General features: G+C 40.0%; 1 protein-coding gene across 5 annotated transcripts in view; it reads right to left on the bottom strand.

Moving 5' to 3' along the window:
• The window catches only part of IL1RAPL2 (interleukin 1 receptor accessory protein like 2), a 548,503-nt gene that overhangs the window by 224,784 nt on the left and 309,628 nt on the right, over positions 1-14,091 (bottom strand). For all 5 annotated transcript variants that reach the window (XM_039489758.1, XM_039489757.1, XM_039489761.1 and 2 more), the window contains exon 5: positions 12,715-12,868. In XM_039489758.1, the coding sequence (XP_039345692.1) occupies positions 12,715-12,868 (154 nt within the window). The remainder of the gene's footprint in view (positions 1-12,714; positions 12,869-14,091) is intronic.

The raw sequence follows: 14,091 nt of genomic DNA, 5'->3' as shown, positions 1-14,091 counted from the left end.
GGAAGAAGGCAAATATAGGGGAATAAGGACAACCCAGGGAATTATAGACCAGTCATCTTTACCTCAGTACCCGGAAAGATAGTGGAGCAATCAACTTGCAAATACCTAGAAGATAGTAAGGTGGTAAGTAACAGCCAACATGGATTTGTCACGAACAAATCATGTCAAACCAACCTAATAGCTTTCACTGACAGGGTAACAAGCTTTGTGGATGGGGGGAAAGCAGTAGAGGTGGTATATCTTGACTTTCGTAAGGCTTTTGGTACTGTCTTGCCTGACCTTCTCATAAACAAACTAGGGAAATACAACCTAGATGGAATTACTATAAGGTGAGCACATAGTTGGTTGGAAAACCTTTCCCAGAGAGTAGTTATCAGTGGTTCACAATCAAGCTGGAAGGGCATATCAAGTGAGGTCCTGCAGGGTCTGGTTATGTTCAATATTTTCATCAATGATTTAGATACTGGCATAAAGAGTACACTTACAAAGTTCGCAAATGATACCAAGATGGGAGACTTTGAAAATGCTTTGAGGCTAGGATTAAAATTCAAAATGAGCCGGACAAACTGGAGAAATAGTATGACATAAAGAGGATGAAATTCAATAAGGACAAATGCAAAGTACTCCACTTCGGAAAGTACAATCAGTTGCACACATACAAAATGGGAAATGACTGCCTAGGAAGGAGTACTGCAGAAAGGGATCTGGGGGTTATGGCGGATTATAAATTAAATATGAGTCAACAGTGTAACATTGTTGCAAAAAAGCTAACATCATTCTGAGATGTATCAGCTGAAGTGTTGCAAGCAAGATACGAGAACTAATTCTTCCACTCTACTTCACGCTGATTAGGCCTCAGCTGGAGTATTGTGTCCAGTTCTGGGCACCACATTTCAGGAAAGATGTGGACAAATCGGAGAAAGTCCAGAGAAAAGCAATAAAAATAATTAAAGGTCTAGAAAACATGACCGACGAGGAAAGATAGAAAAAATTGGTTTTGTTTAGTCTGGAGAAATGAAGGGGGGGGCGGCTGGGGAAGGGGGACGGACATGATAAGAGTTTTCAAGTACATAAAAAATAGCTACAAGGTGGAGGGTGAAAAATTGTTCTTAACCTGAGAGGATAGGACAAGAAGCAATGGGCTTACATTGCAGCAAGGAGGATTTAGGTTAGACATTAGGGGAAACTTCCTGTCGGGGTAGTTAAGCACTGGAACAAATTGCCTAGGGAAGTTGTGAAATCTCTGTCATTGGAGGTTTTTAAGAACATGTTAAACATTTTAAGAACATTCTTGTCAGGAATGGTTTAGTTGTTACTTAGTCCTGCCTTGAGATCAGGAGAGTGAACTATATGACCTATTGAGGTCCCTTCCTGTCCTACACTTTTATGAGTCTATATTTAACAACTACACATACTAAAATTAGTATTTAATATACTGAAGTCAAAATGATATTAATCAAAATAATCATTGAAATTAAATGAGTTGACATTATCAACATAAAATGAGAAAGTCAAAACAGTTTTTATTTTTCCCCATACAAAAAAATCATAGAAATTGACATGTTCCAATGACATGTTTTAATTAGGACAAAAATGCATTTTTAAATGGAAAATTTTCTTCACAAAATTTTGAGTCAGCTCTAATGATTATGTTATATGTCGAGTCTCTTTTCTATGATAGCTTTCAACTGGGTTTCTTGGGATTTGGGAATATCCTATTATAAGCTTAGTTTGAGAAAGAGAAGGCAGAGAGTGGTGAGACAGCCTGTGAAAGGGATCATTTGTTAAACTAGCAGTTCTCAGTATTATTATATTCCTGGTAGCACCCACAATATGGTAGGTGCTTCCAAATGAAAAAGGTAGACATCAAGGTTGCTAAGTAATTATGTCCTATTCTGCCAATAACAGATTGTCTGGATGATGTAATGCTTACAGTTTGATCTGCTTCGTGGGGAACTTTGGATGTGGTGTTTCTGCATTCCACCAAAGTGACTGGTAACCTCTCTGGCTCATGCAGATTTTTTTAAACAAAACAAAACAAAACAGAAACAAAAACCAACCAACCAACCTCTTCAGCAAAGCCCGAAGGAAGAAATGTGCCAGACCAGTGATGGAGCTTTCCAAACAGACAAGGTTTTATCAGATCTCTTCATTTCCATACAGAAGCACGGAGGAGACAAAAATTGTGCATCACTAGAGGATAAGTCTGTCACATTGTGGGGTGCTGTCATAAACATACAGTCCCTTTAAAATCCCTCCTTTATCTGTAAAGGGTTAAGAAGCTCAAATAACTTGGTTGGCACCTGACCAAAAGGACCAATGAGGGGAGAAGATACTTTCAAATCTGTGGGGGAAGGTTTTTGTTTTGTCTTTCTTTGTTGTTCTCTCTGGGTCAATGAGGAACCAGGGCAGGGAAAATACATCTCCTAAAGTCATACCTGAACTAAGCATCTAAGACTACAAATTGTAAGTAATAGGAAGGAAATGCAATAGATTATCTTTTATTTTAGCTTGTGAATTCTCCCTATGCTAAGAGGGAGGTTTATTCCTGTTTTTTTTGTAACTTTAAAGTTTTACCTAGAGGGGAATCCTATGTTATAAATCTTATTACCCCGTAAAATTACCTTACATCCTGATTTTCCTTTTTTCTTTATTATAAAGTTTGTTTTTAGGAATCTGATTGGGCTTTTAGTGTCCTAAAACCCCAAAAGTCTGGTCTGTGCTCACCTTGGTTACCTATTCAGTTGGTTTATTATTCTCAAGCCTTCCCAGGAAAGGCGGTGAAGGGGCTTGGGGGGATATTCTGGGGAAACAGGAACTCCAAGTCTTCCTTTTCCTGAATCTTTGTCTAACTCACTTGGTGGTGGCAGCATACCGTCCAATGGCAAGGAAGAATTTGTGCCTTGGGGAAGTTTTTAACCTAAGCTGGTGGAATATAAGCTTAAGGGGTCTTTCATATGGGTCCTCACATCTGTACCCCAGAGTTCAGAGTGGGGAGGGAACCCTGATGGGTGCAATCCAGGCTAGTGAGGGGTTGTCTCACCACTGGCCCTGTAACCTTAGGTGCCTGAAATGTCCTGCTGTTATGGCTCACAACCTGGACACCAGCAGCCAGCAGACAAGCATGCAGGTCACCTCTGAGTGTCTGTGCTGTACATTCCTAGATCAGCAGCTCTGATTCCAGCTGCCTGCCTATAGCACAATAGCCTCACTCTGGCATACACCAGCCTTGGTTACTACTAGCTTGATGGCCCCAACACACTCGCAGTTCTGAATTTCCCCCAAACCATCTGCTCTGAAGTATCCAGCCCTTTTCTGGACCGCTCAGAGAAATTATAAAAGTTTTGTTTGCACGTTTAAAGAGACAAAAGCACATGACAGCTTACTAACTTAATTGGAGTAAATACACCCTTCCCTGCAGACACTGAGTTGATTTATAATAAAATAAAACACATGTATTAACAACAGGACATAGGTTAAGTGATGCCAAGTAAAAGAAAGAAAAGTAGAAATGGCTGCAAGCAAATAAAGTGAAAACACGCATCTAAAAAGTCTAAAACTTACTGGTAATCTAGCAAGGTACAGGCTTTGTTCAAGATGGTTTCTCTCACCAGTAATTCTTCTTCCCAGCCCTGGCTGACTTTCCCTCAGTCAGGACCTTCCACAGAAGCACAAGGTCCTGACTTCCCTTGTCCTCCTAGGTGAAAGATCTTTGCCTAAAAAGCAAGTTTCTCACTTATATTCAGTTGCCAGAGACTTCAACCCCTCCTTGATTAAAGGACCCATATTTCTAAGCTTGCGAGAGCTCTGGCCTTTTGTGACCCACTAAGTGATGGATGCCAAAATGACCCTTTGTTTCCGCTTCTCTCTCTCAAAGTTCAATGACCTTGTTTCAAGAGGCAGGATGACCTCATGCTGTTCTTTCCTCCCTGTGGTCTTCCTAGCTCCCTGTTGATTTGAATGTAAATGGGGCTTCCGCTGTTTTGGGGCACAACCTTGTATAATTTCATTGGTGACAGGTACAGAGCTGCCTTTCCTCCTGCCTCCCTTTGTTTGGTCAAAGACTATGAAGCATAATATCAATGAATATCCATAATTCCTTATATAGTGTTAATACATACGTTTCATGATGATATTAATCACCAGTGTGTCACAGGCTTACATAAAACATCTCACTTGCTACATGTTGTATACAATATAACTGTATTATAAATCAGTTGATTCAATTGCTTATCTCTCAAAGTTCAGATCCCCTGTCTTTATAGTGCAGATAAAGTTTATCTTCCCTGATGGGACGTAGATGCCAAGCTGTCTCCTCCTCTGCTTATTAGCTTGATAGCTTTGTTTACCTAATATGTAAATGGCCCTTAATTGTCTCTGCCTGATGACCGGGCTGATCAGACAAACAAATACACATTCCTTTGACTAGGAAAGACCTGTTTACCAAGGCCCCATGACATGCCTACTTTAAAGACATTTTAGTCATAATTCCAGCACATATCTATAACTTAATATACCCTGTACATACCTCATGCAAGAATACCCAAGAAAACCCTGTACATACCTCACACAAGAATATTAATGATCAGTGAGTTATTAGATTTCCAGTGATATCTTACCTGCTACTTTGTCAATACAGATTATGACAAATGTGCAGCCCCGCCCAAACTCCACCCCTTCCCCAAAGCCCTCGCCCTGCTCCGCCCCCAGCCCCGCCCCCACTCTGCTGAGGACTGCAGCAGGGCCGGACCTGCACTCACCAGCTGTGGTAAGTTCAGCGACTGAGTGCTGGGGGGCGGTTCCCCCGTGCCCTCCAAGCCAGCCCCACCCCCTACCCCATCCTCCCTGTGGGGGCGCTGCATAAGGACCCAGAATAGCTAGGGACAGCTCTGCTGACAAGAGATGCTGACACACAATCAGGAATTACAGATGGGCCTCCATGTCCCAGAGTCCTCAGCATCAGAACAGGCTAAAGGGAGACAAGAGAAGAGGAGAAGATACAGGGCTGTTCTCTGGTATATAGAAGAATTGCGGAGGTGGTTTGGGACCAGACCAGTACAACACATAATTATTGTTAAACAGAAGGAATGTTACCCACATTGTTTTCTGCATCATACCCAGTAAACTGCATTTGCTTTGTCAAATCCTGTGACCCTCTGAGACAACAGCAGGTGTCATTTAAAAACTAAGGAATGTAATGAGATTTAAAATAATTTAAGCAAAACAAAACAAAACAAAAAAAACCCATGAGTGAACAGTGAATTCAGGCAGATCATTTCATTCATGTTATCATGTGGAATAATTTGTCATGTAAGATGTTCAAAGCAAATGTTGTTGTAGAAATGGCTTTTGGCAACAACTGAGCATTTTAATTGGGGATAAAAGGAGTCTGATGGAGACAGAGACAGAGCTGGGGTTAAAATAAACCCAGAGGAAAAGCTTGTTGGGCAAAGTGGTCTTTTCCTGTCCAGTAATTTCTTATGTCATTATAATTTATCACTGGCAGCTTATAACGGCAGTTAAATGGTTGCTTTCTGCTGTCAAATGGGGAAATAATTCATCAATTCAAGTTCATAAATCACGTATTGGTACAGGGAGTACATTATACAACTCAAAATCTCCTCCCTTAACATAGTAGTTCATGAAAGAGCCTGTTGCAGACAGAGGTCAGAGGCATCTCAGTGAAGATTCAGGTACCACCAAACACAAAAGTGCTTGCTGACCTTCAGGAAAAGTGGATATTCTTTTCCTCATGATAATAGTACTGTGAGAGATGCTATGTCCTTTGCTATGTTACAATATCATCTACATGATATATTACTTACCAAGAGGTGCATGATATATTACTTACCAAGGGCTGTGCATATTTTAACAGTACCAAAAATATATACCTCCTGTTTATTCAACCTTATTCCAAACATATAATCTCACAAATAGCTTTCCAGGCTGGCAGGCACATATGGAAAAAGTGGAGAAGCTACAGGTAAGTGTAACAGGTATATTCTTAAATTGCACATTGCTCACCCTAAAGCCATCAAAACATTACTATAAAAATCAGAGACTTTAGTGGTTCCAGGAAAAAAAAAAGAAGAGAAGTTCAGGTTGGCTGAATTTTATTTCAAATATAGTTTATGTTAAAGTGCTTTTATTACTTGAATAATGTATTTGAATGTTAATAGCTCCATCTGTATTCCAGTGTAATTTTGACATTACAGGGTATCTAGCAATTAATCCTAACACATTTATTTGACACTATATGGGCAAATTCTAATTTTATACTCCAATTAAACTTTGGGGGCTTTTGGAAGATCTTTAGGTTTTAGAAACTTCAGAGATCAGAAATTTTTATATGCAAGACATTTACTAATTCCCCTCTTCATCCACAATAAAGCTACCAACAAAAAATGCAGGACTGCATAAATATGACGTGCATATATTCTCAGGGTACTTTATGTGAACACATTATAAATGGTAAGAGATGATGCTAGAGAGACCTTGGGCCAAACTGAATTCAGTGGAACTTTTTCCATGAATAAGGCTAGCAATATTTGGTCCAGCTCCATCTGAAGAACATAATGAAACTAAGGAGAACTAATGATGGAAATAGCTGAGGTTTGCTGACAAATTACTATTATTAAAACCAATGCACACGGAAATGCAGAGATTTATGTACTGCTAATTGGAGTTGTGTGTTTACAACCAGGGAACATAACTCAATATTAAGTCTTTCTAAGTACATAGTGCCAAAAATATTTTTGGAATGCATTCTAGGTTGTAGGCGTTTTTTCCCCCGATAGTCCTGCAAAGAGCTAAAAACCTCGGACATGTTTTATCATCCTAATTGCCCTCTCCTAGAACTTTGCCAATTTGTCAATACCCTTCCCATAAGATGACTTTCATAAACTGTGTGCAGTGCTCCAGGTATGGTCTCACAAGCCCTTTCTGTAATGCCATTATGACCTATTTTGATTTGTGCTCTATTTTTCTATTAATACAGCTGAGATTCCATTTGCTTTCTCAACTGCAGCCAGACGGTGCAGTGATGGCTTTAAGCTTCCGTCCATCACTGCTCCAGAGCCTTTTCCTTACTAATATCTTGCAGTAGGTGATCTTATATGACTGGTTTATGACTAGAGCTGTCCATAAAGAAGTAACCAGAGAGGAAAAATACCCCTTCTACTCATAGATGAGCTACCCAGACCTTGAGTCTGGGCCCAGAGGAGTAGGTCGGGTCAGGAGTAAGAAGGAACAGTTCCTATGCTCCCCTGAGATGAGGGAGTGCAGTGGGGGACAGGATGTGTGGGTGTAACTGAGGGTTCTTTCACTTTTCCTCCTTACTCAGTGGTTCTTCATGCAATCACATCTTAAATATGGTTGCTGCAGTATACCCTGATTATCCTTTCTTAGTGCACATATAAAATTAAAATACTGCTACTGGCTCTTTTAATTTTGCCTACCTTTTCTATGATACAGGATCTTTCCTTCCTGGTACCTCCTCTGCTTTTAGTTACTCTGATCTCAGTTTCTACCACTTTGGATGCTCACAGTACATCTGCATATGACCGCTATGGTTATTTCATATTTTTATTACAGTAGCTCCAAGAGGAAAATTTCTTACGTTTCTATAGCAAGGACCATTGCGCTAGGTGCTATGCAAAGCCAGAATGGGTCGGGAATTTTTTGTTGGAAAATGGTGATTTGTCAAAGTTGAAACTTATCACAAGAAAGAGTCAGTTTCAACTAAACTTTCCTTGGGAAGGTTTCTCAGGTCCAGGATAGAATTTCTGGTCAAAACCAGAGAGAGAGAGAGAGAGAGAGAGAGGCTATTACACTCTAATGCACTCCAGAAAAGCAATCCAAACACAGAAACCCCAGTCATCACAGCGGCCCACCTCAAAACAGCCAAAAGCCCAGGTGAGTACCTTCACCACTGGAATGTGAGAGACCCAGGTCCCTGCTCTGCTAGAATATCTCTCTGCTTTTTTTGCAAAAAAGTTTAGAAAAAGGTTTCTGTTTCGTCCCGATGCAGAATGGAAACATTTTGAAATCCTGAAAATTTTAGAGGGACAGGGAAACAATTTCCCATTCAGCTCTAAGGAAAGCACATGTTGTGCCCAGATCTAATATAAACACACACAAAGACAAGAGAACCCGAGAACTTGTAATCTAAGATTGCACCCAGCCTCCAAGAAAAAAAACTGATATTTTTATTCAACATGGATGATCCAGTTCAGATAAGATAAAACCCAACAAGATCCCTCATCCACAACTACAGGTGTCCATTGGGTCTCCATGGACCACAAATCAGACAATCTTTTTTGGTTCCATTGCTGATGTTAGCATCACAGATGTTAGCTGAGACACAAAATGCCTCTGTCTATTTTCTTCTGGCCAGTAAGCTGCAGTTGTTTACCTTTCACTTGTCACAGTTATCTATGCCTTGATCATTTCCAGGATGTATTCTCAAAATACCCTCTACTGGGAGCTGTTCCTGAAGATTATTTGGACATCTCAGCTGAAACAGACTGTAGCCACGTGCTCGCTAAGTGTAGCAACCTGGTAATGAAATAGTGCAATATTCTTTTGCTATTCCCAGGCAGAGCAACACAAGGGAGGATCAGAAATCTCAGCAATATCTGTTTTCCAAAGATTACTAGAACAATTTTTAGAATAAAGAGGTTTGAATAAATTTTCATAAAGCAAGCCTCTTTGAATTTCTGGATGCCTCTAAACTTTTAGGCACATAGCTCTTAACCTATACACAGTAAGGGCTACTGGTATTTTGTTCTCATTCTCAGTACTAACTCTGAATAACCAGAGTAAGGTGGGCATCACTGCATCAAATATGGCCTCCAGGGCATACTGCCTTCTGGGGTTGCTACACCCACCACTAATTCACCACCAAGGTCGGTCCATGCTCTGCATACTGCCTGCCTGTCATAGAAATGTCCATGGCGATAAACAGGGAAGATATAAATTAAAATAACTACAACATTCATTCAAGTAGACAACACTTTAAATTGCAGATGAGCAGATGTAAAGGATAACAATCTAAGTTAAATCTCTTCTCTCTGCACAGTACTACAGAGCTCCTTGCATAAAGGAGCCCAGGTGTTGCCTATTTTAATATCAGGCTAACCCTCTACTCTAATAAAGAATTCCAGATCACCATGTCCTCCAGATAAGGCCACCAGAGTCCTACAGTTCTGAATCTGTATTGTCAAAAAAGCCTGTGTGCTTGTGATTTCAAAATGCCAGTTCAGGCATGTTGAGAAGCATCAGCAGTTGAATCAGCATTAGAAATACCCTGCAGAAAAAAAAAGCATTTGAAAGCAATAGGTAAGATTTCTTTCTCCACATCTGCAGTATACACCAGCAGTGAAAATCCTATTAGGGCTTTGCTTCTAACAGCTATTGCTTTTCTAGTTAGCCTTCAGCCATATTTACTAACTGTAATTTACATGCAGCAGCAGGCCTGTCAGTCTGAGCTCAGGTTCTGTCCTTGCCCCTCATAGCATAGTAAATCTATTTTGATGGAAACTCAACTGGATTCCAGAATTCACTTCCAGGAAGTGAGATAATCCTGCCCACTTCATCAACCAGTGGGTGGACTACTACAGCCAGCAGCAACCTGTTCCCTAAATGCCTGTCTCTTACAAGTCACTGTTGATTACAGATGGCCTTCAGAACAGGTGAGTGGTAGGAAATCAGGCTAGAGAATTGGTGGCAAAAGACATTTTCTTGGTCTGACTGAGGCAAATTTCTTACATTTGTATACCAAGGATTGACTGGAGGTTATTCCTGTCCTTCACTACAATATCTATGAAATCAGGATCAGACAACTGCCTGGTCGTCAGCCTGACTGAGCTAAATGGCCTTTCAAAGGGAGAGTTGACTATTTGCTGTTGTGAAGAGGTTTCCATTAACTTGGCAGATAAGATTGCCCAGATCCGTGACAGACTGTCCTGTTCCACTAATATAAAGTCAGTTCAGCAGGCAGCAAATGCACTGGCCTTTCTAGATTAATTGTACCTGGTTTTGCTGAAGAAAATTTTAGATTTACGGCAAGGCCTTCACAGAATTACCTGCAAAATGGACTCTTGTCCTTTATGGTCAGTGAAAAACAGTAGGGAAAGCTGGACTCCGTTATCAGTTTTAGTGGTCACATCACTTAACCATTAGTCAGGTTTCTATTTTATCTTTGTATTCACTCCAAAATATATTTCGTGGGAGGCGCAATACAAATTAACCAAGACCTAAATTAGTCACAGAGGAAGAAGGGTTTCTCAGCATGTTTGCCGGTCCCTATACTAATACACACATTTTTCTTCAATCTCCTGGGACAACACTTTTAGCCCCACTTCAGCATCTTCCATTTATTGCCTACCATGCACCTACTCCCAAGCTTTGGTTTGCTTTGCCTGTAGAATCGGCACTTTGCAGTGCAGTCATGGGCACAGACAAATAAACCACTGTCGTATTGTTGAAAGATTTTTCCTATGAACGTATACATAAAATCAGTACGTATCTCGATACCTCAAAGCTATTTGCATATAAAATCGTGAACAAAAACAGAAAAAATGAGTTTTTCTGCAGCACCAAACCATTACATATCCGGCATCACTGATTTTGCATGTACTCAGTTGAAGTCATTGCTATTATTCATCTAGACAAATTTGGCAGTGCATTTCAAATATAATATTCTATAGAGATGGACCCAGGCCAAAAACATTCAGATCTGGGTCTCATCCCCACTTAAAATTAGGGTTTGAAGTTATAGGTAAAGTCCAAATATATTTATAAGTTAATGTAAATTGAGATCACTTATGTTTTGCTGCTATGTTCACAATGCTGATTACCTACATTATTAAGGAATAATGGATTGCTTGTTGTAAATTAAGGAGAGTATACAAATTGCACATCAAATTGCAAGGATAAGAATCCCTTGCTTCTCAAGCGTTCTGCAAACAGGAATGGTACCATGACCCTTATTTACAATTCTTAATACTTCAGGCCATAAATCCTTTTATCCAAACAAATAATGAGAACAAATATTACAATAGGTGCAGGGCAAATAAATTAAAGCCTAAAGTACTGCACATACTATATAATGGGGAGATAATGAACAGCTAACAAGGTCTTGCAGATGCTAGAGGAGATGGAGAGAGCTGACAATTCTGTAAGGTAAAGAACATCCACCATGTGGAATTGACATGGATGCATTTCCCTTTATTAGTCACATTTAGTTAGTATTCTGACTGAAGACCAGCATGCTACCTGGTATAGCAACTGCTTCCAAGGAAGGTCATGTGTTTTCATTTGATAGCATTTGGTTCAGGGTTGGTCAAACTGATGATGGCACAGAGATCTGTCCATGGGCAAAAGGAGACTACAAATAATCCTATACCATATGATTTTGACATCCAGCGAAGAAGATTCATTTCAAATAAGGGGCAATGATAACCAATGGGAAATGAATATGTATAAATCATAGTATCTTCTTAAAGTCATAATTTGAACAATGTTATTTTGAAAGCATGTTAGAAATAACATATGGACTAAATGGAGCCTTGTGTAAGCAGGTACAATTCTACTGATTTTGCCATTGTTTATACCAAGACTGACTCTGGCTCTAGATACTTCTAAACATTTGCTCAAAAGTTATTGTGTGAAGAACTGGAAGAAAACAATGATTTCAGATGCTTGCTGATGGCAAAATAATAATGACAGGTACATTATCTAAAAAGGGAAATGCAAAGGATTCAGGAATGAATGGGTATATAACGCTGTCCTTCTCTTTCATTCCTGTCCTTACAATCTCTCCTGTGAACACACATGCAAGGCATAATAAATGGAAACTACTTAGTGAAAGCTTTCTATTATAATATTGCTTTTTAATTTTATTCTTGGAATAAGTGTCCTGAAGTCCTCACTGAAGACCAGACCTACAACAGAGAATCTGATTACCAGAAATGAATCAGAAGATAAAAAGCATGGAACAATTGTGTACTTGGATCCATAAAAGCAGGTACTCGTGCTGACTCTTTCTACTCTCTCTTTTTCTCTGGGGCAACATCTTAACAACTTCTAATTATTTTATTTGCAATTGCAGCCAACGTTCCTCCTATTCACAATTAGAGAAGGGCCCAAGCCACACAGTCCAGATCTGGGCCTGAACTCCTCTGAAGTTTTGGGGTGCCTGGATCTAGGGTTTTAGTTTTGGCCCTTTTGTGCCTTTTTATCTTTACGTAACCTATGAATGCTTCATCTGGGGCCTGATCTGAATTTCCCATTTGGGGTTGCTTGGGTTCTACCTATACTTCAGTTGCTGTGTGAAGCCATAAGAACATAAGCACGGCCATACTGCGTCAGACCAAAGGTCCATCCAGCCCAGTATCCTGTCTACTGACCGTGGCCAATGCCAGGTGCCCCAGAGAGAGTGAACCTAACAGGTAACGATCAAGTGATCTCTCTCCTGCCATCCATCTCCACCCTCTGATAGACAGAGGCTAGGGACACCATTCCTTACCCATCCTGGCTAATAGCCATTAATGGACTTAACCTCCATGAATTTATCCAGTTCTCTTTGAAACGCTGTTATAGTCTAGCCTTCACAACCTCCTCAGGTAAGGAGTTCCACAGGTTGACTGTGCACTGTGTGAAGAAGAATCTTCCCTTCATTTGAGAACTCGTGTTATGCAAGAAGTTTCTTACCTGTAACCTTTAACTGAGTTGTTCTTCTTATTAGCTTGCCTTCAAACTTTAGTTCACAAGTATAATTTCCTCCATCTTCTTCCTGGACTTCTTGTATTAAAAGAGTATTTCCTTTCTGAATTATGATGCTTCTCCACATTTTTGGCTTACATTCCTGCACAGAAAAATCAGTTGCCTAAATTAACCAGCTGATATGGTAAAGCACCAGTCTGACTGGACAAGTAAACACTTACCTCACACAAATCTCAATGGAAATACCTTTGCAAAACTCAGGTTTCTTAAAAAAAAAAATCAATTTAGGTTTCAGTATGGATATTGGATATGGGATCAGATACGAATTCCAGGCAGCATGGAGATTTGAATATTCACAACTTGAAAAACTGGGGTTTATCTGAAGTCATTTTTGTTTAAAATTTAACAGACATGTCTATAACAAGCTACAGTAATTAATGCTCACTGAACTACACATGCAGTGTTTTAGACATCATCTACCCAGGGCCAAATAGAAAAAAAAATCTCTACTTTTTTCATCATAAACCATTGTTTTAGTTAAAGATACATCAGTATTTTCCTAAATATACATCTTTATTCATGTATATGTCCCATGAAATTTGGCTCCAGGCTGAATCTTAACACATAAGGGCTCAGTGTAGATGTACTAAAAAACCAAGAAGAAAATTTGAAGAAAAAAATCCACGTGGCTGGTGCATTTACAGTGGCACGAAGATTCCTGGCAGTTCCTGATTAGGTAGAAGGATGGTCTAGTGGACACCAGAGTAGGACTCATGAGACCTGGATTCAATCCCTGACTCAGCCCCAGATTTCCTGAGAGACTCTGGGCAAGTCACTTAATCTATCCTCTGCCTCAGTACCACAGCAATAAATCGGGGTAGAACCTCCTACCTCACAGGAGGGTTGGGAGGATAAAATCCATTACTGATTAGTAGGTGTTCAGATATGACAGTGAAGAGGGCCTGATAAGAACCTAGAGAGGTTGCTTCAAATGCTTTGTTTGCACTGTAATGTGTCAGACCTGTCATTTTTGTAAAACATTTCCAAGGATACAATGAGGAAACAGTGTTTAAATATGCTGTGCCTGACTCACTACATTATCTTTTTTAATAAAAATCACTGGCCTGAAATTGGATGGTGCAGTTCTCACCTCACCTCCTTTGAGGTGTTGATGATCCACAGGTCCCATTGACTTCACCCCCTCACCAGCTGTCACTTGGCCGGCCTGGGCCATATGTCAATATTTTTAATTTGTTGTCGTGGTAGGAAGCTTTGTAGCGGTTTCTTAGTCTTTACATCAGTGTCTGGTACTGTATGTGATTCAGCAAATTCTAGGCGTCACAATATCTGGTGCTTGATCCACTT

Source organism: Mauremys reevesii, linkage group 9, assembly GCF_016161935.1.
Source record: "Mauremys reevesii isolate NIE-2019 linkage group 9, ASM1616193v1, whole genome shotgun sequence".
NCBI lineage: Eukaryota > Metazoa > Chordata > Testudines > Geoemydidae > Mauremys > Mauremys reevesii.
The sequence above is the reverse complement of the archived record's forward strand: the minus strand, read 5'-3'. Positions and strand labels throughout refer to the sequence as shown.